At 52.7% G+C, this 26,614-nt stretch overlaps 1 protein-coding gene across 1 annotated transcript in view; it reads right to left on the minus strand.

Annotated features, from left to right (window-relative positions):
- Positions 3,231-26,614, minus strand: part of VPS37C (VPS37C, ESCRT-I subunit) — a 29,757-nt gene continuing 6,373 nt past the window's right edge. The window contains exons 2-5 of the mRNA XM_018043441.1: positions 10,751-10,848; positions 7,253-7,424; positions 6,499-6,581; positions 3,231-5,525 (exon numbers count right to left, since the gene is read on the minus strand). Of these exons, the coding sequence (XP_017898930.1) occupies positions 4,818-5,525; positions 6,499-6,581; positions 7,253-7,424; positions 10,751-10,843 (1,056 nt within the window). The 5' untranslated portion in view covers positions 10,844-10,848 and the 3' untranslated portion in view covers positions 3,231-4,817. The remainder of the gene's footprint in view (positions 5,526-6,498; positions 6,582-7,252; positions 7,425-10,750; positions 10,849-26,614) is intronic.

Below are 26,614 nucleotides of genomic sequence, written 5' to 3' on the forward strand. Positions count from 1 at the left end.
TTTAAACTTGGGGGCCAAAGGGCTGCTGAGAGGTACCCCTGAGATAATGCACAGCCAAGGTTAATACAAGGTGAGGCCCTATTGAGCACTCAAGACTGGTGATTCTCAGCATCTCTGGGCATCACTCACAGGCAGCCTGTCCTGATGAGGACACCTTGCAAGGAAGGAAAAGCAGAAGGGACGATTCAAGGGTCCCTCAGAAGCCTGGTCTCCTGACTCCACCAAAGCTGCTCTTCCGGCTGAATGGCAGAAGATGCCTTTCCAGGGCTCACGATGACCAGGCTGAGCTCAGGGGTAGCTGGAGAGGGAGGCAGGCTGGGTGGTGGCAGAAGACAGCTTGGCTCCACAGCCAGTTTAGCAGCCTGCTGCCCCTCGGTCTCCGTTTAGAAATGGAATGCGAAGACTCGGACCCCTCTGGAGATCCTGGACAGGCGGGCAGGCTGACTGTCCTGGTCAGCCCAGCAGGTGGCAGTAATGGGGCCCCTCCTGGGCGCCGATGAGACTCGCGCGCCACCTAGTGGGCATCTGTGGCCTTGCACCGCCCAAGCTCTGCACACAGGTCACCGCAAGCGAGCCGGTTCCATCTGAAAATGCTTCAGATGGAAAGCCAGAGAGCAAAAGCCGGAAAGGGAAATAATGTAAAAGCCAAGCCCCGCCCCCGGGGGTGAAGGAATAGAGGCGACGATATGCAGAAAGATGGGGCTCTGTGAACGTGAATCAAACAGGCCTTTCAGCAGAGCATGACCCTGAAGGCTGTGGAAGAAATAGCAAAACAAAGAACACTGCCCAGTTCTACGTGGATTAAGTCATTAGCCAGTGCGCCCTGAAAGGCATTCAGGATGAAAAACAGGATAAGGTACTCCATACTTTGGAAAAACAGGCTGAGGATCTTTTCTTTTCAAATCATAGCTTTGTTTGTCCTTTCATTTTTGGCCGCACTGGGTCTTCGTTGTGGCACACGGGCTCTTCATCGCTGGTGCAGGCTTTCTCTGTTTCTGGCGAGCGGGGGCTCCTCGTTAGTTGCAGTATCCATGCTTCTCACTGCAGTGGCCTCTCTTGTGTAGCTCGGACTCCAGCGTGTGAGGGCTAGGTAGTTGCGGTAAGTGGGCTTAGTTGCCCTGAGGCATGTGGGATCTTAATTCCTGGACCGGGGATCTAACCTGTGTCCCCAGCATTGGCAGGCAGACTGTTAACCACTGGGCCACCAGGGAAGTCCCAGAAAAATTTTTAATGAACCCATCTTGCACCTTAGCTCAGTTGGTAAAGAATCTGCCTGCAATGCAGAAGACCCCAGTTTGATTCCTGGGTCAAGAAGATTCTGCTGGAGAAGGGAAAGGCTACCCACTCCAGTATTCTTGGGCTTCCCTGGTGGCTCAGCTGGTAAAGAATCCCCCTGCAAGATGTCCATCAGCAGAAGAATGGATAAGAAAGCTGTGGTACATATACACAATGGAATATTACGCAGCCATTAAAAAGAATACGTTTGAATCAGTTCTAATGAGGTAGATGAAACTGGAGCCTATTATACAGAGTGAAGTAAGCCAGAAACAAAAACACCAATACAGTATACTAACACATATATATGGAATTTAGAAAGATGGTAACGATAACCCTCTATGTGAGACAGCAAAAGAGACACAGATGTATAGAACAGTCTTTTGGACTCTGTGGGAGAAGGCGAGGGTGGGATGATTTGAGAGAATAGCATTGAAACATGCATATTATCATATGTGAAACAGATCGCCAGTCCAGGTTCGATGCATGAGACAGGGTGCTCAGGGCTGGTGCACTGGGATGACCCAGAGGGATGGGATGGGGAGGGAGGTGGGAGGGGGGTTCAGGATGGGGAACATGTACACCCATGGGTGATTCATGTCAATGTATGACAAAACCACTACAATATTGTAAAGTAACTAGCCTCCAATTAAATAAATTAAAAAAGAATCCCCCTGCAATGCAGGAGACCTGGGTTTGATTCCTGAGTTGGCAAGATCTCCTGGAGAAAGGAAAGGCTACACCCACCTCAGTATTCTGGCCTGGAGAATTCCATGGACGGTACAGTCCATGAGGTTGCAAAAAGTCGGACACGACTGAGCGACTTTCACTTTTTGTGCGTAGAAAACACTAAAATCATTAACTGAGCTATCTGATCATCACAACTAACAGTCCCATTTTTTCTTTTTAACCAAGATATGTGCCTGACTGCCAAAACAGTTTCTATACTGGCTTCTCTGAGCTACTGAGAGGCTGTTTCCCGATTAACAGTTCTATAGTAGGGTCCCTCAATAAAACAAACCCACAGCTTTTACACTGTGCATTTTTCTTCCAGTTGACAGTTTGGGTGACCACAAAGGGACCCACAGCAGACTTGTCTCCTTCACCTGATATTCTCCAAGGATCTGGAGCCCTGGTACCAACAAGGGCCCCTTGAGCCTGTCTGCCTTCTCACTAGTCCAGAATACTGGGTGACTCTCTTCTGAGCCTCAGAGCTCTCATCTTGTCTGACAATCCTGAGTTCAATTTGGTAGCAGATAAAAAGGTACCTGATTTCTCAGTTGAAAGATACAAAGAAAGGGCTCAGCTGAAAGATACTGGGAAAATTGTCCAGTTGAGAGACACTGAGGTTTGGACAGGGTGATTAGGTAGGCAGTTGGTCTGACATCTTTCACAAAATTGGCAGTTTAATGGGGTTTGTCAGGACAAAAGTGAAGATACCATACAAGGCCTTTAAGCTCCAAAGATAAGGGACACAGCTCTCACCAGCTATTCATGATTTTCTCAGGCAACTGAGAAATGAAAAGAACTGGTGAAAGGTGAATCCTCATGATATCCAGCAGCCCCGCAGGGAAATCCACGTGTTACTTTTAAAAACTACCTAGTCCAGGGACCCTCACATGAAGACTGGCCATCCAGGGATCTGCATGCCCACAGTGGTTTTAGACTGCCAACGGGAGAAACGGAGACACATGAAAGAGCACAACGGAGAACAACCGCAGGGTGACACCTAGAGGTGCTTGCTAGCACCTATTCCCTAGTCAAAATATATACACTGGCTTCTCCCCCTACCGCTCTGGAGCATCTTTTTAGAGGTACTGAGGGTTTGTTCCTCAGGCTATAACCTGCCGTAAGATCTCCAAGTAAAACTGAAATCCACAAGTCTTACGTTTTCCTTTCAGTTGACAAAATCCATGTCCCACACAGGCAGCCATTTCTCAAATTCACTGCAGCTTCATGGACAGAAGAGCCGTAACTCATCAAAGTTTATTATGGCAATTAATTATACAAACATACCAGCAATCGCTCATCCAGTACAGACGTATTCGAACCAGTAGAGTCCATTAGTGATTTCTCTGTATAAATAACTTATGAGAAGCAAGCACGACTGGTCAGGGACCGACAGGGCTGACTGAGCATCTCATCGCACGCACCCCCTGATGGCACGCAGGCCGGGGCGGGAGGGGCAGGCACCAGAAGGTTGAGTTTCCTCTTTGGCCCCCAGCACCCCAGGCCCACCAGGTGCTGGGTACTAGGGTAATGGACAAGTCAAGGCACATATGACTTCCTAACAGATAGCAGCTCCAGAGTCTGCCCTTGAGACCTGGTTCACATCTGGTAACCACCAAGGTAATGCTTCATTCATCACAACCCCCTTTGTTCTATTGTCATTTTTATTACTGAACTGGGTGCTGGAAGCCCCCAGCGTGGTGGGGCCTGTGTGTGGCTCAGAGTCATTGTCCCTGCCCTTTACATTCTGAAGATAAGAGAGATGCAAAGAAATGACTCCGACATAGGGATGGTGTTTTACAAAGCACCACAGGAGAAGTAACTGTTAGGGCATCTTTTGATGTCTGTCTTAGGAGGGCTTTAGGGGGTCATGAAGAGTTACAGGAGAGAGTCAAAGGAAGGGAGGGGGCTGCCGTGGATGAGATTCAAGGCACTAAAGGAGTGGACAGGATGGGGTTGAGCCACAGAAGTCAACCAGAAGCAGGGAGATCCAGACAGGGAGGTGGCTGGGGAGGCAACCCAGCCTTCTAAATGAGCCCCTGATGTGACCACGGTCTCCTGGACAAGAACTGCCCGCTCTCCTGCAGCCAGAGGGTCCAAGGCAGTCCCTGGATTCTCCAACCAGAGCCAGCAAGGTCTAGGATCCGCCTCTACGGTCCTCGGCCTGCTCCCTGCACGGGCACTGCTGCTGTTGTTCAAACGGCAGCACACAGGACAAGCTGACCTGACATCGACGTGAAAATCACTCATTGTTTTGCCTACCTCTGTTCTCTCCCCCTGATCCAACTCTGCCATGGAGTGTGTGATGGGCCATCCTTGAACTCACCAAGAGACACAGAGAGCTGCCTCTTTTGGAGTGGACACCGTGGTTGCACTTGCTAAATCCCAGAGAAGAGGGAGGGAGTGAGCAGGGGCCGGCCAGACCCTCGCTGAGATAACTCTGCACTGGGTTCAGGCATCTGTGAGTCCGTGCAGTCACAAGGAGATGTCCACAGGCGCGGGCACCCACGGGGAGGACTGAACTCCCTGCCTGGTGAGCACCAGGAAAGCTATCACCTGCCACGGAAGCCAGGTGCTCCCTTCCCCTGGGAGGCCCACAGGCCCTGGAACCGCCTGGTGTGGCCAAGCCAGTCACAGTGCCTGGTCAGCCTTTCCAGACCTGTGCACTCCCAGCTGGGTCCCCTCAGGCTCCTGGGTGACCCAAGTCCACGTGGAGCCAACTCCACTTAATTTAGCCTCGAATCTCAGCAAGGGGTGGGCTGAAGGCTGTGGTACAGGTGGGAGTAGGGAAGGGCTGAGGGCCAGGACTGTGCCTAATAGCCAGGCCAGGTGGGACCCTGAGGTGGGGGGAACCCATAAGGAGGAGCGGGCCCGGGGGGATAGGGGGGCTGGAGGGGGCCTGAGGGCTGGGGCTGTGTGGGGTACGGAGGTTTTCCTCCTGTTGAGAGGTAGGGGGGCTGCTGAGGATAACCAGGACTGGGGGCCCGGCTCCCCACCATGGGGTACCCGGGTCCAGAGGCACCAGTGGGGGCCACGGGATAGCCCAGCCGGGGCGGCGTGCTCCTCTGCGGGGACCAGGAGTAGCCCGAAGGGGCCCTGGCTCCCGGCTGGGCTGCGGGGTATGGGGGCCCCAAAGGCCCACTGTAGGAAAAGGAGGGCTGGGGCACCACAGGGAAAGGGGCCGGCGGGAGCGCTCCGTGGGCGGTGGGGCCCACGGACATGCCTGGAGAGGGGCTGTAGGGCAAAGGGTAGGGAGGGACCACTGAGGGCTGCGGCGGCGGCTGTGGCTGAGTGTCTTCGGCTGGCGGGGGCGTCGCCTGCGGGCCAGGGCGCAGTGGGGGGGGCGGGCGTGGAGGAGGGGCATCCCCGGCCGGCTCCAGGGAGGCCCTGGGCTTTCTCATCACATCCTGGAGCTTCTCCACGCGAACCCGGCGCAGATGGGACAGTGTTCTCATGGAGGAGAAATTCTCCAGGAACGTGTCCAGGGGCACCTCGCCCTCCAGGAACTTCTCAGCCATGGCCTGGAAGACACAAGCTCCAGTGGCATCGGGTCTGCCAGGATGGAGGCCACCTGAATACCGCTGGGTCAGAGGTCAGCTGCAGCCCCACCCCCACCCCAGCCAGGCGGGAGCTGCCTTCTTTGTCCTCCGCTTTGGGAATTTCTCTCTACGGCTCTTCTCACTGGTGATATATTATTACACAAGCACGTGTTTAATTTATCCTGTCTCCCCCACCAAGATGTCAGCTCCCGGAGGGTGGGGACCACCTGTCACGGCCACCGCTGTTCCCCACCCCGGCATCATGCCAGGCTCATGCCAGATGCTAAATTGGGTGTCGACTGACCAGATGAACACTGGCTCCCTGGTCACTAGAATAACCCAGCCCAGCCAGGGGCTGAGGGGCCTGGCAGAGGGCAGAGAGATGTGAGAGAGCCAGTCTGCCTATAGAGAGTGAAGATGGGCCCAGAGGGAAGCAAGAGAGAGCTGCCAGGAGAGGGGAGGGGTTGGTGGCCTGGCTTCAGCCCTCCAGGGTACCTGTTTATTGCCCTCCCCCACCCCCAGGCCTGCAGCTGCCCCACAGCCGTGCCATCCATCGTCCATTTCCACTTCAACTAGTGAGACTGGGTTCCTGTTCCCTGCATCCAAAAGGGCCTCCATGGGGACTACAGGTGGAGGGACCATTCACCTCTGCCATCTACTAGAGCCTGGGTCCTGCTCCCTGCAGATGTGGGTACTCAGGACAAGAGCTCCTGCTCCCGAGGAGCGGGACCCCTGGCTTCTCCCCTCTCCTGGAGCTGCCTGGTCTCTTCTGCTGCCCTCTGGCCTCTCTTCACTCTCTGTGTGCAGACCAGCTCTGGGTGGAAGGCGCTGCCAGGCCCCACAGCCCCTGGGTGGGCTGTGCTAGTGACCTTGGAGCCAGTGTTCACCCGGTCAGTGTTCATCTGCTCCAGGGGCCGACTCTGCAAGGAAGACCGGGTGTCAACAGCTGTCTCACCTCGGACTCTTCTTCAATCTTCATGCTTTCGATCTGCAGAAGGTCCAACAAGGTCCCTAGCTGCAGTGCTGAGGAGAACTTCTCTGGAAGGGAGGGCAGAAAGGTTGACATTTCAAAAGTGCCTCTTGATGCTGTGATAGAGGCCGAGGTTTCGGCAAGGGTCCTGGAGAGTCCCATGTGCCAGGGGCCCTGCCTCTGCCCTGGGGTCTCAGCAGAACTCCCTTCTGTCGGTTCCCTCTGGTCGGCTTCCTGAGCTGACAGGAGCTCAGTGAACAGACCCTGGCTCCCTGGCTCCCCATGCTGGCCGGGAAAGCCCACCCAGCCTAATCTGCCCAGGGGGTTACTTCCTCTGTCTGAGCATCAAGTCCTCCACCTTGAGGACCAGACGCCCCTCACCTCCTCAGACAGCAGGCTGGGACACAGAAAGCCCAGACCAGGCTCTGCAGATTCAAATCCCAACTCCACCTCTATGTAGCCGCGGAGCCCTGGCCAAGCTCCCGCGTATCTCTGAGTCTCACTCCTCTCATCTACGATGAGGATAATGACAGGACCGACCCTTAGATGGCTGCTAAAGCACTTAGCCAGGCTGGGGATGTAGTAACCTGCAGTAACTGCTGGCCCCTTCCTGTCCTGGGGAGGGAGAGGGAATCTGTTTTTCCAGGAGATTCCAGCAGCTCCCCTAGCCCCCTGGGGAACAGGGACCCTGAGTGAAGAGAGGCACCCCTGGTGCACATTCCCAGGGCTGGTCACCTACCCAGCTTCGCCTTCTGCTCCTGGCACCGTTCCACCAGCTTCCGGAGCTCCTGGTACTTATCTGAGAGGTTCGAGCGGCTGATCTCCAGTGGACCCTGGAACTCCAGGTTCTGTTCGGCCAGGCTGCGGTTGGTGGCCAGCGCCATTTCCCGCTCCAGCTGCAGATCCTGGACCTACAGGGCAGGACACCTGACCATGAGACCTGCCACTCAGCTCTTGGCAGGCTGGGCCAGGGGCTCCTGGGACCTGTTGCTTACTGAGGGGAAGCCAGGCAACACTCAGCTCCCAGTTAGAGTCAGACGGCATGTTAAGTGCATACTAAGTCGCTTCAGTCTCGTCCCACTCTGTGACACTGTGGACTGTAGCTGGCCAGGCTCCTCTGTCCATGGGATTCTCCAGGCCAGAATACTGGAGTGGGTTGCCATGCCGTTCTCTAGGGGATGTTCCCAACCCAGGAATCGAACCTATGTCTCTTAAGTCTCCTGTATTGGCAGGCGGATTCTTTACCACTAGTGCCCCCTGGGAAGCCCAGAGTCAGATGGACCTGGGTTCAAACTCTGAGCAAAGCACTCTGACCCAGATGCCTCACGAAACCTTAACCCAACAGCCTCTGTGGCAGAGGCACGTGGGGAGCTGGCACTGAGGGATGTGTGATGAGCTGGAGGAGCCTGCCGTGGGCTGTGTGGAGCTCCAGGGAGGGGGCAGGGAGAGTCAGAGGCTTCCTAGGAAGGAAGGGACAAAAAGAACCACTCATCCCCAGGATTCAGGGGTAAGAGACCTCCTCTGAGGTGCACAAACATAAGGCCAGAACACAGGCTGGACACACAAGGAGGCCCCCAAATAAAGTTAGTCTGAGGAGTGGGAAAGCCAGGGCCAGCCTGAGACCTGATTCCAGATAGACCTGCCCTGTGTCCTGCAGAGAAGCTATGCAGATGAGCTCACAGTGGGGCCCCTGGAGAACTGGAGGGGAGTCCTCAGGTGAGCCCCTGCACAAGTCTGGCTGAGACCACGTCCCCAGGCTGAGTGGCGCTCTTCCCCTCAGCGAGGTCCTTCCTGGTCGCCAGCCCGTGAGGCGGCAGCCTCAGAAACCCTTCCCAGACCCGCTCTGACCTGAAGCCCCATCCATTTATCAGGGAGAGGAGGGCGGAGAAACAGACCCACACCCCTGCGGGAGCGGGGAGTACACGCCAGCATGTCACCAGGGGCACCAGCGCCCCCCAGCTTGGCTCAGGGCGCAGCTCGGCAAGACCGGCTTCCACCAGGAACCACTGAGCAGCTTCTCCACCATGGTGCGCAGGCGGCGAGCCCTGCCTGACTGGCTCGACCCCGAGCAGATGCAGGAAGCCATGGGCGTCCTAGAGGAGGGGGCTTCGGAGGGTCTGGAGCCCTGTGCTCTGGGGTGGGCTGGGAGCCTGCCCTTCGAGCTCCAGGCTACCAGAAATTGTGGGGCCGGGCCACGGCTTCCCAGGTCTGCCTCCTCACCTGGCTGTCACAAACACCCTCTGGAGCGGCTCAGCAAGGTCTCTGACTCAGGACGCCTGCACTGTGGGGTTCCAATCGCATTTTCATCAGCCGTGAAACCTTTCCTTCTCTTACGTGGCAGACCCAGAGCGGTGCCTGAAGTACCCTGCTCAGCTGCCCCTTAAGGGGTCCCAGATCGCCAGTGGACGTGTCCTCTTTATATCACCACTGCCTTTTCCCTGGGTTTTAGCCAGTAAATCTATGCCGGACACTTTCCCCTAAACCTGGTCCTACCTGTTTCTGGCCCCTCTCCCCAGTGCCTCCCCCAAAATCTTTCTCCATCAGGAGTTCATAATGAAGCCCTTGACCCTCATTATAAGAGGTCAATAAGACAGTTCAAGCACCCCACCCAGAAGACCCCAGAACACACACAGTTCCACAGGGAGAGCGGTCCCCTGCTCTCTTCTCCAAGCAACGTCCACAGCCCAAACTCAGTGAGCTCCTGTTCCTCCTCGAATCCCACAGCGACGTTCACGTCTCACAGCCCACGGGAGGAACCCTGTCCACGGGGTCTCATGCGTCTACAGATCTCATTCTTCACTTCCCCGCGATCCTGTGACTGTTCTTCCCTTCTGAGAATTCAAATCAATTAGACAGGCACAGCTGCATGTCACAAACTCAACTTGCCTTTTGCCTACGAGGTGGTTTCTGCTGACATTTTCCATGATTCTGTGCTTCGCCTCACCTCCCATGGGCCTGCCCAGCTTGGAGGTCAATGAATTCTAATTATGTAATTTGGCCTGTTTCTACGAAGTTCTGTGCCCTTGAGAACAGGCCTTGGCGTTCCCGTCACACTGTGCTCGCGGCAGACTGGAAAAGCACTTGGTGTTTAACATGTGAAGACGGGATGAAGGCCGGCATCGAGTTAGCTTGGAGCTGGGCCCTGGCTGAGTTCACAGCCTCACTCTCTCTAGGAGGCAGCCTTGGAGTTTAACCAAGACCAGCCTCGCTTTGGGTGGTAGGACGCACCACATCTGGGCCCAGGGCCTCCCCTCACACCCTGCCCCGCACCCCGTGCCCTCCAGCCCTGGCGAAGACTGCTCTTTCAGGGAGAGGGGCAGTGAGGCAGCCGGAGCACCGGCAAGGAAGGAGCCAGGACCAGGTCTGGCTGCAGAGGCCCTCAAGCAGAGGGAAGAGGTCTGCAGAAGCAGAAGTAGGAGAAGTTGGATGGCTAGGCTTCCCTTTTCTGGGGTCAGACACTGTGAATATACAGAAGAGACAAACGGCACGGTTCATCAGCAAAGACAGAAGCACACGCCAAAGGCCGATCAATGACCTCGCCGAAATGTGCTCGTGTCTCCTGACCATCAGGGGCAGGAGGCGGTGGCGTGCGGACTGCGGCCACTCGAGGCGTGGCCGGGGGCACAGCCAGCTCTGCAGCCACATCTGGTCAACTGACCTCTTTGACCTTGCAGGGGAGTCACAGGGTCAAGGCGATGGGAAGGGCAGGGAGTGCCCTTTATAAAATGTAAAGCTCTGTACTTTCAGAAGGTGGCTTATTCCCGTGAGGATGGTGACTAGGAGCTGTAGGTGATTAGGTGTCTGTTATGATTGAAAGGGATTAAACAGGAGATGAGCCTAATCCCAGTCCCAGAACGGCTCTCCTACAGATGCAGGCCAAACAGGGTTGTAGGTGAAAGGCGGCTACACGACAGACCCAGTGCTTTTAGAAATGCCTCCAAACCCAGGCTGGAGCAACAGGGTAGGGGCTCCAGGGGCATGTGGGTCCCTGAAGACACCGGGAGCCAGAGTGGGCTGGGGGCCCTGGACTCCCTGGCTCTGCCCTTCCTCCCTCCCTAGGACTCCCAGAGGGCCCAGGAACCGGACTGAGACCCAGGGGCTCCTCTGGCTGGGCCTAAATCAGGGTGAAGGCCACAGAAAAGGGAAAGAGACCTGGCCCAAACTCCCAACAAGCCAGCATCCCTGAGGAGGGCCCAGTCCCATCCGCCATCTCTGCCCCCATGACAGCCTCCCCTACCTCCGGGGAGTCCTGGGCCAGTCGGTCGATGGCCTCCGGGTTATTCTGCATCTCCTTCAGCTCCTCCAGGGTCTTGTCTTTTAGCGTTTCCATCTTTCCTGGGATCACAGAAGGACACTGAAGTGAGAAAGGGGCGGCTCAGGTGGAAGGGACCCCCGAGCCCATGTTCATCATCTGTTAAAGACCAACTGGAGTTTCCGAGAAATGCTGCCAGTCCACAGGGAGGTCCAGGGAGGGCACAGTCTGGCTACCCTGCCCATCCTGTTCCCAGGGAGACCAAGAAGCTGCTCCTTCACCCCATGAACCGCAGGATATGCAGAGGAACCAGACAGCCAGAGGCAAAACCACGATTCCTGGAGGTGTTAGATGAAGCTCCCCAAGAAGCAGACAGGAAAGGCAGGAGGAGGGAGGTGGACAGCCAGGGACGGACACTAAACTTGGCCCAAGGCCGCCTGCAAGCCCTGATGCCAGCACACACCCTAGGAGGTATCTATTTCTGTCTGAACAGAAATGTCTTGCTGGCTTTGGGCACCTCCCTGCCTGTCATGTTTAGCACACCAACCACCTTGGGTTTGCCACAAGCATTCTCTGCAGCTCCACGTGCCACAAAACGAACCCTCATGTGCCACAAAAACGAACTGTCACATGCATGTCCTCATCAGACAAGAACCAGAAATCGCCACCAAACTGGCCCCTGTGGGGACCAGAAGGAAAGGAAATCGACCGACCCAAACAGGACGCATGCTTCGATGGAAGAGCTGGTTTCTGCAGCCCTCTCCCTGTCACTCTGCCGAGGGGGATGTGGATCGATGACTGTATGACACGAGGTCACAGCCAGGCCCCAGGAGGACAGAGCTCCAGGGAAAAGAGGAAGCACACACTCAGGGCTCACTTCCCTTCTGCTGACAGCATTGTCTGTTATCATTTTCAGACACGTGTTTTATAGCCTGGATTTTTCACTACAAAGGCTCTGACAGTTTTCCTAGGATCCTGATGCTACAGGAACCTGGAGTCCCCCATCGCCCCTCTGCACTATGGCTCGGCGGGAATGATGACTGGGCTGAGGGGGTGCCGCGGAGTCCAGGCCCAGGGTTACGGGGCCTGTGTGTCTAGAGGTGACCTCCAGGCTTGCTTCCTCATCTGGACTAGGAGGGGAAGGCATCTCCAGGGCAGCAGAAAGACAAAGGAGAAACCCATCAACGGAGACCATGTGACACCTCTGCCAGGAAGGCCCAGGTTCAGCCTTCATGCTCCAGTGTAGCTATTAAAGGTGCCCCCCATTCATGCTCCGAAGTGTCCTGGTTTAGATAACCAATTAAATGGTCACCTGACCCACAGACCTCTATAGGCTACCCCCACTTTCTGTTACCTACTGAGGGCTGAATGTTGCCCCCAACCTCTATGACAAGGATGCCAAGCTTTGCTGAGCACCTGAACCCCCAGGGCGGACGCTCACTATGAACGCAGGAGCCACAGCTGCACCCTCAGAGCCCTGCATCGTAGGCCAGAGTGGGGCCGAGAAATCTCCCGGAGATGCGGGTGCAACTGGTCCGAGGCCAGATTCTGAGAAAGACAACGGCTCACTGCTGGTCGTGTGCAATGGAGGCCACTAGGGACTGGGCACTGTGGTGCGAGTTTTACAACGCACCACCTCTCCTGCTCCTGCGAGGTGGGGGCAACTATCTCACTGGTGGGTGGGGATCAGAAAGGTTACAAGGGGCAGAGTCAGAATTCTGCACTCTGTCTACACCTCACTGTGAGACTCCCGACAAGCTTGGTCTAAAGGTAGACAGTAAGGGTCTGGGGAAGAAGCAGAACTGGGGAGGCCCCCCTTGTTGTTGTAGTCACTAAGTCGTGTCCGATTCTTTCGTGACCCCATGCACTGCAGTCTGCCAGGTTCTTCTGTCCATGGGATTTCCCAGGGAAGAATACTGGAGTTGGTTGCCATTTCTTTCTCTAGGGGATATTCCTGACCCAGGGATTGAATCCACATCTCCCATGTCTCCTGCTTTGGCAGGCGGATTCCTTACCACTGAGCCACTAGGGAAGACCACTGGGGAGGCCTCCCCCACCCCGCACTTATTACTCTGCGAAGCCAGTGAGTGTGCCATGAGCGAGATGAACAAGGGGAATGGAGCAACATTCTGCAGACCTGGAACGTCAGGGGCCTGGGCTCCGTCAGACTGACCTCGTCTGAGTCCCAGTCCCTGCCACTTGCCACTGTGGGAAGTGGCTCAGTGAATTCACCCTTGGCCTCGGGTTCTTCATCTGTAAAATGGGTCAGTGCAATGGTCAACACAGGCAAAGGGTTGGCTCAGTGTGAGGCCTGGCCTAAAACAAATGCTGACAGAAGGCTCCAATGCTGCAGAAGTTACTTAGTGGTTACTAAAGCCTCCAACATAGCCCAGACTTGCTGGGCCTCAGTGGCAGCTGGCCTGGCTCCACCCACCAGGGGAGGGACCTGCCACACGAGGGTGTCTGCTCCTTTCCAAAGTTAGGGCTGGGCACAGAGACACCCCCAGACTGAGGATGGACGCTGCAGTGTAGGCAGCTGACTGGCTGCAGACAAACAGTGCAGTTTCCACAGTGCCACCTGAGGGGGCCCCAGCAGGTCCAGACATGCTCACCATGCACCCGCTCCCCGGGATGGGCCCCCACTCTCCCCCGACCACTTACCAAGGGAGGTGGCCCCAGCCAGGCACGGTGAGACCACATTCAAGGCGGCACAGCCTCAAGAGCTGATGGCACACTTTTCGGTCTCAGGACACCTGTCACTCCTAACACTATGGAGACCTCAAAGAGTTCTCATTTACGTGGATCTTAGCTATTGATAAACATCAAAATTAAAAGTGAGGGATTCTTAAAACACAAGAACACAAAAGCATACACACACTTGCCATCAGAAGGCTGTTGTGTCGTGAACCCTCTGAAAACTTCCCTGTGTACTCATTCAAGAAAGAAAGGAAAAAGGAAAATAATGCCCTAGGTTACAAAAACCACTCTGACCTCATGGACAGCCTGACAGGGTTCTCAGAGATCCCCCGGAACACACTTTGGGAACCACTGGCCTTAGATGTTAGGTGCATAAACTCAGGAGCCAGACTGCCTAGGTTTGAAGCTCATTTCTGCCACTTACTAGGTGTGTTATTTAATCTCGCTGTGCCCAGTTTCTCCAGCTGTGAAACAGCAGTGCCAGGCACACTGCAGCACTACGTAAGTCTGTTGTCACCAGGACGCCCATAACCTCATTCGCAGTGAGTCTCGCTATTATCCAACCTCAGAGACGAGGCTCAGAGAGGTGTCCAGGGTCACCAGGTCCGGAGGGGGCAGTGCTGGAACCAGTCCAGGACTCTCCTCACCATCTGCAGCGGCTTCGCCGGGGGTCCCTGCTGAAAGCCAGAGTCCCAAGTTCCCTAGACCCAGAACTTCAGCGTCTCCACGATTCATTCATTCTTTGTTTCTTCCTCCCTCCCTTCCTTCCCTTCTTTCCAGTTTTACTGAGCTATAACTCACATATAGCACTGTGTAAGTTTAAGGTATAGAACATAATGAGTTGACTCACATCATGAGATGATGACCATAATTTTGGGGAACATCCATCATTTCCTACAGGTAACAAAATTAAAGAAATAGGAAAAAACTTTTGTGTGTGTGATGAGAACTCTCAGGACTTTCCTTCTTAACGACTTTCAAATGTAACATATGGTGTTAATTACACTTACGTTGTCTCTATAAATTGCATTTTTATAAGTAAAATTTATAAACTGTTATATTCATCATGATCTCTTTATCATCCCTATCGACTATCTACCCTATAATGGACGTTTCTACCTTTTGATGGTCCTTCTCCAATTCCCCTCCCCTACTCCCCACCCCCATCTCTAGTAACCATAACCCTGATCGCTTTTTCTATGAGTTTATTTGTATGTTTGTTTGTTTCGAAGTGTGACTGACCTACAACCTTGTTAGTTCCTAGTATACAACACAGTGATTTGCTTCCATACATTTCAAAATGACCACCAGGACAAGTCTGGTTACGCTCAGTCGCCCTACAAAGATGCCAGTTACTGGCTGTACTCCCCATGCTGCACACCTGACCCGCGTGGCTCACTTATTTTGCAGCTGCAAGTCTGCACGTCTTGGTTCTCCCTCACCCCGCTGCACCCCTGCCTCTGTTTGTTCTCTGTATCTGTGACTCTGTTTCTGTTAGGCTATGCTTGTTCATTTGTTTTTTAGATTCTACATACAGGTGAAATCACAGAGCATCTGGCTTTGCCTGCCTTAACTTCCTTCACTTAGCATAAACGACTGATTTTAAGGACGTTTTCAGGGGGCTCTATCTCCCTGCGCTGTTTCTGCTGAGGGTCTACCAGGCCTCCACACACACTGCCCTCCGGGTGCTGACGGCCTGGCTCATGCAGGCATGGAAGGGGGTCTGGCGTGTGAGAACAGGGCTCTTTGCCTTCGGGATTTAACTCTGGGTGTGCAGCCCCGTGACATCGAGCATCACCGAGTGAGGCCACTGCAGTGTCCAGACCAACCAGCAGAACGTGGGTGTACGGTCTGGAGAAGACCCCCCACTGCTGCGGCCTCCGCAGGCAGATCCATACGACGGGGACGCCCGTCATGCCGCCAGGCTTCAAGCAGGCCAGGAGAGTCACCCTGCATGCAGGCCGGGTATTGGGGGCTGGGGGGCTGAGGGGGTCCTGGGGGCTCATCATGAGCAAGAGGTGCTGACGCTGGACCTCCCCTGCAGCCCCCTGAGAGGCCTGGCTTCCCTGATGGGCTGGCCTTCACCAGCCACTTTCCCTCCGCTATCCTTCTCCCTGAAAGGGAAATGTTTTGATTAGAGGAAAGTCACTAACACAAAATCTTTCTAAAACTTTTCAGTTATTTCACAACATTCTCATCTCTTTGTCTACTGGGGCTGCCCAAAGGGTAGTACGGACGCCTCTGTGCATCAGCTGTGCACGTCCATCCTTTGTGAATCTGTAGTGTATGTGGGTGATTGTGGATGAGTCTGTGACAGCAAAGCGGCCAAGTCTCCCCACTGGGCTTGAAAGTCCAGGGTCACACAAAGGGGGCCTGATGTTGCTAAAACCTGTATGAGGCTGCTGCTTCCGCTAGGAAAGGGGACAGCAGCAAGTATGTAATTTGTTGTCAAAGTTTGGTAATAAGTCACTGCAGATATTGAGCAAGAAAGGAGACTTTCCTGTGTTAAATAAAGAAAAAAAAATCCTAGGAATAGAATTACCATGCTGTGCTGTGCTAAGTCACTTCAGTGATATTGGACTCTTTGTGACCCTATGGAGCGTAGTCCACCAGGCTCCTCTGTCCATGGGATTCTCTAGGCGAGAATACAGCAGCCATCTCCTCCTCCAGGGGATCTTCCCAACCCAGGAATCGAACTCGCGCCTGTTCTGTCTCCCGCACTGGCAGGCAGGTTCTTTACACTAGCGCCACCTGGAAGCCCATGCTGCTGCTGCTGCTGCTGCTAAGTCGCTTCAGTCGTGTCCGACTCTGTGCGACCCCAGAGACGGCAGCCCACCAGGCTCCTCTGTCCCCAGGATCCTCCAGGCAAGAACACTGGAGTGGGTTGCCATTGCCTTCTCCAGTGCATGAAAGTGAAAAGTGAAAGTGAAGTCGCTCAGTCGTGCCCAACTTAGTGACCCCATGGACTGCAGCTTACCAGGCTTCTCATACTGGGCATATACCCTGAGAAAACCGTAACTGAAAGAGACGTATGTACCCCAATGTTTGTTGCAGCACCATTTACAACAGCTAGGACATGCAAGCAACCTAGACAGCCACTGACAGATGGATGGATAAAGAAATTATGGTACAGATATATAACAGAATATTACTCAGTCATATAAAAGAACACATTTGAGTCAGTCCTAATGAGGTGGATGAACCTAGAGCATGTTACAGAGTGCAGTAAGCCAGAAAAACCAGTATCATATATTAATGGATATATATGAAATCTAGAAAGATGGAACCTACTAGCAGGGTAGCAATGGAGATGCAGACATAGAGAACAGATTTGTGGATACAGTGGAGGGAAGGAGAGGGTGGGACGAACTGAGAGAGAAGCATGAAAACATACAAATTACCACATGTAAAACAGCCAGTGGGAATTTGCTGTATGACGCAGGGAGCTCAAATCAGGTGGTCTGTGATGACCTAGAGGGATGGGATGAGGTCAGGTGGGAAATAGGAGGGAGGTTCAAGAGGGAGGGGTTATTCATCTTGATGTATGAATATCTATGGCTGATTCATGTTGATGTATGGCAGAAACCAACACAATATGGTAAAGCAATTATCCTCCAATTAAATTTTTTTAAAAATAAAAAGCATATAAAACTAAAAAGAAAAAAAAAACAAACAATGGTGGCCAATTTAGGGAAAAAAACAGCAAGTGAGCACCCCAGGGGTCCGCCTCTGCCACTACACAGGGACCCCGGAGCCGCCTCCCCCTCCAACCGCCGTCCAAACGAGGACCTTTCTCTGCTGTCTGAAGTCCCATACTTGGCTCTGTTTGATGGCTTTAAACTCCTGTGGCAAAACCCCTGACACATCTATCTAACTGGTGACCTGGACAATCACATGTCTTTTAGGCAGTGAGAACTCACTCCCAAAGTGGGCAAGGAATTGAAACATACAGCTCTCCTAATTAAACTGTCTTTCCCTGGATCAGGTCCTCTGGCTGGGGAAAAGGATTCCGTTCTGTGTGCGGAAGATGCTGGCATGTGCTCAACCTGGCATTCATCCACCCTCTTGTGATGACTCTGCCATTCCCTGATTGGGAAAGATTTGTTGTTGTTGCTATTGTTCAGTTGCTAAGTCGTGTCCGACTCTTTTCGACCCCATGGACTGCAGCATGCCAAGCTCCTCTGTCTTCCACTACCTCCTGGAGTTTGCTCAAATTCAAGTCCACTGAGTCGGTGATGCTATTCAACCATCTCAGCCTCTGCCATCGCCTTCTCCTTTTGCCTTCAATCCTTCCCAGCATATCAGGGTCTTTTCCTATGAGTCAGTTCTTCACATCAGGTGGAGTTTCAGCAACAGTCCTTCCAAAGAATACTCAGGATAGGGAAATGGCTACTCTCAAAGACAGGAGAATGACCATCTCAGTCCCATGGTCATACAAAGCCTCTCTTGTGTCGATTCCCTTTCTTTGCAGACTTCAAAGCATGCATGTTTGAAATGCCTCAAGAACTTCAGGCATGAAACAGCTCCATTTCATGCAGGTCATGAGAATGAACCCTCGAGGTCAGCCTGCAATTCTGATGTTCTTGATACTACCAGAAGTAGATCTCTTTCATGTAGCAAGTTTTCAGGTGAAATGTACTTGGCCACAGTGGGATGCGGGCTACAGTGCTTTTCTTCTTAATCCACCTTCTCTGGTTTTCTAACTCAACATCCCTCTCAATTCTATCATGCCCATTTCACAGGTGGTGAAACTGAGGTAGAATGGCATGTAACTTTGCTACCTGATGCACTGTAGCCCATCAGGCTTCTCTGTCCATGGAATTCTCCAGGCAAGAATACTGGAGTGGGTAGCCATTTCCTCCTTTAGGGTATCTTCCCGATCCAGGGATCGAACCCGGGTCTCCTGTACTGCAGGTGGATTCTTTACAGAATGAGCCACCAGGGAAGCCCTTTGGAGACAACAGAGGGGACGCCAGACCTAGAAGCCCTGACCTGGCTGGCTGCTCCTTGCACAAGGCTCTGCCCACCCAGTTGTCTCTGCTCACACTGCCCCACAAGGCACTGCTGGCCCGTGTTAAGAGCCGCAGGTCCCCATCTCCTCTGGAAGAGGTCTGCTCAGGATCCCATGGCCAAATGTGTCCCACTCAATCTTCCTTCCTTGTCAAAGGGACCCTAATGGTTCCATGGCTCCCTTCTTCTGAAATCAAAGCCCTCTGCGAACTCTCCCATTAATTTATATAAACTGTCTAGTAAGTAAAGTGAACTCAGGGCATGATTACCCCTATTCCAGAGATGAAAGCCAGAGACAAACAGGGTACTGCACAAGGTCCCGGAAACGGCTGTATTGCCCAAGTTCCTACAAACTGTTACTGCAGGCCAGAGTCCCGTCCTATCCTGGTATTCTGACTTCACAAATGACATACGGGAGAGATGAGGGTAGCGTTTAGCTATAGCATTATCTGAGCTGCAGAGATTACAAGCCCAGGACAAGCCGCCGATCACCTTGGCCCTCCCCGGGCCCTGCCTCCCGGGTAGAGGTGGCTCACAAAGATGCCCGCTGACCTGAGGAGTGGGCAAGTTCCATCTTACAAGATTTACTGAGGCATCGCCCACCCCTGCAAGTTAATTTCTGATGCTTTTGCTTCAGAAGTCCACAGACACTGCCTGATCCCAAGACACCCACAGAGGCTGAGAGTAACAAGCATTTCTCATAATTTGTAGAAGAGGTTGGGGATGGGGGTGGAGAACAGACAGTATTCTGCCCAGGCCCACAAAGCAGGTACCCCCAAAGTCAGTGTTCTGCCTCCAGATCATCCAAAGTGGCAAAGGAATCCAGACCAGTGCTTCTCAAAGTGGCCACAACCCAGGGAAGCCATCAAGTAGAGAATGGGGTGGGGGAAGGGTTACGGAGAAGCTCTTGGGGATACATAGTCCATATGCTTTTGCTTCTGGAGGCCTAACAACTCCAGTGACCTCACCCCTCGGCACTGTGGCCCTGAACCGGACCCCCTCCCACTTACCACGGTGCCCAGAAGGAGGCGGGGCACTTCTTGGGCAGTGCCTGCAGACTGCCCATGGGAAGGGCCAAGAGAGAAGAGGCAAGGTGAGGAGAGGCAAGCCCCTTGATGGCAAGGAGAGTTCTCGTAAGCCAATGTATCCCCAGGGCCCGGCAGAGGCTGCAGTGCAGGGAATGCTAAGAAAAACAGCCAGCGACAGGGAGTTGGCTGGTGGGCAAGTCACACGGAACACAGGGCGATGAAGGCGGGGCTTCTTCTATCTTCAGCCTTCATTCATTTATTCCTGCTTCACTGAATGAACACTTAAGGAACAGTTACTACAAGGCAAGGACAGAGCAGGGCTCCAGATGAAAGCAGGAAGGGTAAGTGGGAGCAGAGGGAGGGGAATAAATGTTTACTGACTTCTGATTACGAACCAGACACAGACTTACGTTAAAATTGATGCTCTCTAGCAACTCCGTTCGGTTTTTTAAAAAGAAACATTTCATCAGGAAGCAGAGTGAACACAGGTGAGAGTGGAGTGAGGAGTTGGTAGGGGGTCAGCTCTGAGGATGGGGGTGCTGGGAGCCCAGGAGGCCTCCCTATAGAGGAGATTGGTGTTGGAACAGGAGTCAGAGGGTCAGGGGCAGGCGTCAGCAAGGCCGCCATGGGAGCCACTCACAGAGCGTCCACAGGCACAGAGACAACAGCTCTGTGGGGGGCGCTACCTCCCATCCTTAGGAGATCAGACTGGGACTGAGGTAGAGGTCAGACGGACCAAGGGGGTAAAGGAACAGGGGCTGATCTGTGTCCTCTTCACTGAGAAGAGACAATGTATCACCGATTGCTCATGAACTGAGAAACTTCCTCTTTTCTTTTCCTTTCCTTCCTTCCTGTCTTTCTTTTTTCTCCTCTCAGCTTTCACCCCCACATAGCTCACAAACCCAGATGCTTACACAAGCCAGGCAGGTGTGTCAGAGACCATCTCCCCTGAAAGCTGCATCCCAGCTCGGGCACCTCCTGGAGGGCGGGCCCAGCATGACCAGACCTGCCTGGTCTCCAAGGGAGGCTAGAAACCCACACTCTGTGACGTCTCCCCATTTTTACATTTCAGTAACCAGTTCAAAGTAGTAACGACTGCGGGGTGCGCTGTGGTTTGCCACCTGACATCAACACCGTACCCTCCATGAGAAATACGTGCGGGGAGGACAGAGTCTGCAGAAAGAAGGCATGTGTGAGAGGGGTGAGGAGACGGACACTTCTCAGGTGTCCTGGAGCCCAGCTTCTGCCTTGGTGTAGGGGCTGACCAAGCTGGAGCAGCTCCAGCCAGAGACAAGGAGGCAGTTCCCAGGTGCGACCCTGGCCGTGCCAAACCTCACAGCATGGGGAGGGGTCACGAGCTCTCCGGCCACTGGTTCTGGTGCTTGCAGTCTTGCCCTCATCTTTTTTCCACTACTCTCTATCTTAATGAAATCGAGCTCACGTACCTTGAACACGGGAAACACGATCGAGTGGAAGATAATGAGGCCCCGAAGTGACTACACAACCCCCGGTGGATGGAGGCCAGAGTGCTGCCCTTGGTCACTACTCCCCGAGACGGTGGCTGCAGAATGTCCTGGTGGGACTCCTGCCAGGCCTCAGCTCGGGGCAGCCCTCCAGATCTGACCTCAAGCGGGAAAACAGCAAGGTATTGATGGCTTCCGTTCAGTGAGGACCTATCCTGGGACTGTTCAGCTCAACAACAAATACTTTCAACTGATATTAGATCCTGTGCAAGGATAAACTCGCTGGGCGGAGGAGAGGGTGGGGGACAGGGAGTTAAATCTGAAAGCACAACTCAGCATTTTCTAAGCAGGAGGGTGCTCAGATCAGAGTAAGGTGTGCAGCCCTAGAGATGGCTGGCGGTGCCCCTCACCCCTTGCTTCTGCATAAACAATTAGTGCTAGGTCTCTTCCTGCTGGGTGCAGAACAGAAACAGAATCTGGGGACTGAGGTCCTAGGTTTGGGCTTTGGCTCCTCAGCTCCTTAGCTGTGTGACCTCAAACACGTCCCTTAACCTCAGTTTCCTCATCTGTAAAATGGGCAGCATGATGATAATCCCACCTTGGCGGCTGCATGTGTGCCTGGCATGAGCAAGCAGCCCTGAGTCCAGAATAAATATTAATTATTCTGCCTCCTAGGGGACACTCCGATGATTTGAGGTGACTCCTGACTCTCCAGGGTTCAATACTGAGTTAAGGAAATAACTGCTATTTCTGAACCATAACCCATAACTCTGACTGAGCCAGTGCTTCTGTTTTCCTGGCTCCACCAGGAGCTAAAGCACTGGCTCTGATTACTCCCCTCCTCACCCTTACCAGCCAACCTTTCCTTGCCAACTACTTCAAGCCTGAAATCACACTGCAAGGAGAGTTGTAAAAGCCTTGGCTTTTCTTGCCACTTTTTCACATCTCCCTAGGGCAGCACAAGAAGCTGTTACCAGGGCAACCTGCATAGTTCAATCTCCGCATGTCATTTGAAAATGGCCCCATTTCTCCCCTTGTGACAAAAACACCTGTGGCTGCCTTAGAAACCTTTCTAAGCCTGCTGCTTAATGAGGAAATATGTTCTGACCTGATTAAGTTTTCTTTTCCCAGGACGATTTCAACTGTTAAATCAAGTAGGCAGACATTCGGTCACCTAACTTCCCACAGGACTTGACAAAAGCAAACCACCCATCATGCACTTCTCACTTGCCCCAAAACACTGTCGAACTGACCTGCCGTGACAATCTGAAAAGGTGGTATGTACCAGAGGTCTTCCAGAAGGAAGACTTCTTTTGTTTCCTTTCTTTCTAAGGAATTTCTGGAGTTGGGATTGGGGTCGGAGATCCCTCCATACTTCTCAGTGCTAAATAGTTAAAACAGTGTGAAAGGCAGTGGAAAGAGTTCAAGGCTTGAGAGTCCAATATTCTGGATTTAAATCCCAGGTTGACCTTTTACTGGGCTTTAGACAGTAAAGAATCTACCTGCAAGGCAGGAGACCCAGGTTTGATCCCTGGGTTGGGAAGATACTCTGGAGAAGACTGGAATGGCTACCTCCTCCAGTATTCTTGTCTGGAGAATTCCATGGACTGGTAGAGGAGCCTGGCAGGATACAGGGCGTGGGGTTGCAACGACTCAGACATGCTGAGCAACTAACACAACAACTTGACCTTTTACTAGTTATGTGACCTTGGGCAAATTATTCAGCCTTCTAATTCTGTTTCTTACTGGGAACATGGGAGTAACTCTACCAACTTCATGGGGTGGTTATAAGAGTTTAGCAAGAAATAAACATGAAAACTTCTGGAGGTGCTAGGAAAACCACCAAGCCAGCGCTAGGTAGCATTAACTCATATACTCTCACACTTTTTCAAAAGATGGGGAAACAGTGGAAACAGTGTCAGACTTTATTTTGGGGGGCTCCAAAATCACTGCAGATGGTGATTGCAGCCATGAAATTAAAAGACACTTACTCCTTGGAAGGAAAGTTATGACCAACCTAGATAACATATTGAAAAAGCAGAGACATTACTTTGCCAACAAAGGTCCGTTTAGTCAAGGCTATGGTTTTTCCAGTGGTCACGTATGGATGTGAGAGTTGGACTGTGAAGAAAGCTGAGCGCAGAAGAATTGATGCTTTTAAACTGTGGTTTTGGAGAAGACTCTTGAGAGTACCTTGGACTATAAGGAGATCCAACCAGTCCATTCTAAAGGAGATCCGTCCTGGGTGTTCTTTGGAGGGAATGATGCTAAAGCTGAAACTCCAGTACTTTGGCCTCCTCATGCAAAGAGCTGACTCGTTGGAGAAGACTTTAATGCTGGGAGGGATTGGGGGCAGGAGGAAAAGGGGACGACAGAGGATGAGATGGCTGGATGGCAACACTGACTCAATGGACGTGAGTTTGAGTGAACTCTGGGAGTTGGTGATGGACAGGGACCTGGCGTGCTGCAATTCATGGGGTCGCAAAGAGTCGGACACGACTGAGCGACTGAACTGAACTGAACTGAACTGAACTGAACTGTTGTAAAGTGCTGCCTGACAACCCTGCTAGGCTCCCAGCTAGGCCCATGTGGGAGAACTCTGAAAGAACAGGTTCCAGAAGGCAGCAAAGGATATGGCTTTCTGAAACAGACTCCAGACCAATCTGAACAAAGGTCCACACACATTAGGGGACCCACACATCTATGGGGGATGTGGTCTCTCAGGATAAGGCTTTTGGAGATCATTATCATCAGTACATTAATATTTACATGACTGGATGCTCCTCAGGTCCCCGAATAACTCCATCTGATCCTCTTTCCCCAGAGACAGGTTCCAAGTGAGAAGACCCAGGGATGATGAGCCATTTACTGTGCCCCAAGTGCAGGAAGGCACCCTTATCACCCTTTTCCTCCCCAAACTCGATTCCCCTCCCGACCTGCACTTCCAGGAGCCTTCCATCCTCACTTCTGCCCTCCAGGCCAGTGCCTTCACCTCTGAGGTCCACCACCAGGCCTGATCTAGGCACTGTTCAAATGTCTTTCAGGTGCATCCATCGCTACCCTTCCACAAATTCCAAAATGGGACTTCCTACCTCCAAATTGCCAGGCACCTAAGGATTAATGTTTTTTAAACACTGCTTCTAACTCCATCCAACCTTCCCTGAAGCTCACCACCTATTTGCTTTCCCCTTCCCTCTTCTGTTCATCTCCCCAACACCTTGGCTGGGAGGAGTCTAAGCATAGCCTGACATGCTGTCCGGACCTGCACCTCCATCCTCTTTCCCCATGTGCCTCCTGAGCCCACTCCTGATGTTTTCCAAAACGTTATCAACCCCCCAGCACTCAGGACACATCACAGAGGCCATGCTCTGGGCGAAGGGGTAAGGGAAGAGCCCCACTCTCCCAGCTCAGTCTTCCCATTGACATCACGGGGGTCCCCAAGGCACCTTCCAGGAAGGTAGTTGGAAAACCCCAGCCCTGACCCCTCACTCCTGTTGATCCCTACCATCCTCTCCACCACCTGCCTTATCCCCCGTCCTCCAACTGGGATGCCTCACCTGCAGGGCACAGAGGGAGTGAGGGAGGGTGGGCTCTGCACAGTAAATGGTGCATGGTTCTCACAGAGCACATGGGAAAGCTGGAGTGGTCTTTGGGAGAAGCAGTAAGGAGGGGCAGAGGCAGCTTACTTCATCCCCCTAGACCTCCATCTCATCTGTAACACAGGAGTTTTACAAGGACAAATGAGCTGGTCCCAGGGAAAACTAATGCCCTGTTCACAGGCCAGGTTCAATAAAGGGTCATGATTCTTATTACCATGTCTGAGTTCCTACACTCAGCCCATTCTGATGTTTGTAACTCAAGCCCTTCTCACATGGACACTAAGGAGAGAAAACCTCAGATTCCTCCAGAGACCACATCAGTCAACAGAATGACAGAACTCAGATGGCTGGATGGAACTCAGATCAATAGCATTCAGCTTCAGTCAATATGATAGCCAAAAAAAAAAAAAAAAAAAATAGGTCATCTAACAAGTAGTCCATTCTGGAAACTTCCTGACAGTAAAACACAGCCCAACCACTTAAGAGAAGACTCCCATTTATCTGCCCTGTGGCTCTGATGTGAAAATAAAAACATCCTAAGCTACTTCATATCGAACTTTCATTTCTTTTTATTCCATCCCAAATGCTGAGATGACTCAGAGAGGATCTCACACTGCGGCTGGCAGTCCTCCACCCCACCCCACACTTTCTCATCTGCAGACCAGGCTGAGCAAACAGGTTCAGCCATCCCAAGGATCAAGATGAAGGTTAAGCCAAAGACACACTCGGGGCAAATAATAGGGATCTGTACAGGGTCAGGCTAGTCTGTCTGTTTTACCTCCAAGATGAGGAGCCTCGCTCTCCAGGCTGACCTGGGGCCATCCTAGGCCAGTATAGAGTGAGGCCAGCTCCAGACCTTACCTCTGCCAGCCATGTCTGACCCTACAAATTTCTGGGTCCAGCAGATGCAGGTAGGTGTGTTGGGAGGGGGCAACAGTGTAGTCACGGATAAAGAGAAATGAGGCCTGAGCCTCCTCAACTCTACTCATGACTCAGGCAGCAATCTATAGAGGCCATCACCACTTAGGTGAGACGAGGCAGAGCTGTATCAGCACCACAGTGAGCTCTAGACTCCTCTCCCTCCTAGTGCAGAATGTCCACAGGAGCCAGGGTCTCTGGCAGCTTCCCGGCCGGTTTTAGCAGACTCAGCCTCCTCCAGCACTCTTCCACATCCCATAGCAAAATCCAGAGAACACAGTCAATCAGGGCTGCTGAAAGCTGGTTTTTAAAACACCCAGTGTTTGGTATCATGCTCAAAATCTTGTGCTCTTCAGCTTGGCATTCAAGGCCCTGCACCAGCAGAGCCTGAGCCTCCTCTTCCAGCTACATCTCCCTCCATGCCTCCATGGGCTGTGGACTCCACCTGACTCTCTTTTCTACCTATTCCCAGAACAAACTAAAAGCTTTCAATATCCTGGCAAATATTCCGCATCTAAAAAGATCAATAAGATGGGGACCCTGTCCTGTAGGAACCCCAAGGTTTGCCGCTCTGTCTTTGCTCTTACCATTCTGTCCACCTAGCCTGGAATTTCCTCCCTATACCTTCTCCAGCTTGAAAATGCCAGGTGATCCTTTATTGTCAGGTATCTTGGAAGTATTCCTTGCTCTTTTCCCAAAGACATCATCCTGCCCTCCCATGGTGCTCTTTATATGAAGTGAAGTGAAAGTATTAGTCACTCAGGTGTCCAACTCTTTGCAAGCTCATGGACTGTAGCCTTCCAGGCTCCTCTATCCATGGAATTCTCCAGGCAAGAATACTGGACTGGGTAGCCATTCCCTTCGCAAGGGGATCTTCTCAACCCAGGGACTGAACCCAGATCTCCCACACTGCAGGTGGATTTTTTACTGAGCTACCAAGGATGCCCAACACACCATGCAGCAGTTACTATGAAGAAATCAGCATGACTCTCCAGCAAGACTGGGAGATTCCCAAGGGCCCAGCATATGTCTCATTCATGTCTGCCTGCCTGCCTGCACCAAGGTCACATACACCAAGAAGAAAATATAATCCATAATGAGGGGAAAACCAATCAGTAAAAACAGATTCAAAAA

This window comes from Capra hircus, chromosome 29 (assembly GCF_001704415.2).
Source record: "Capra hircus breed San Clemente chromosome 29, ASM170441v1, whole genome shotgun sequence".
NCBI lineage: Eukaryota > Metazoa > Chordata > Mammalia > Artiodactyla > Bovidae > Capra > Capra hircus.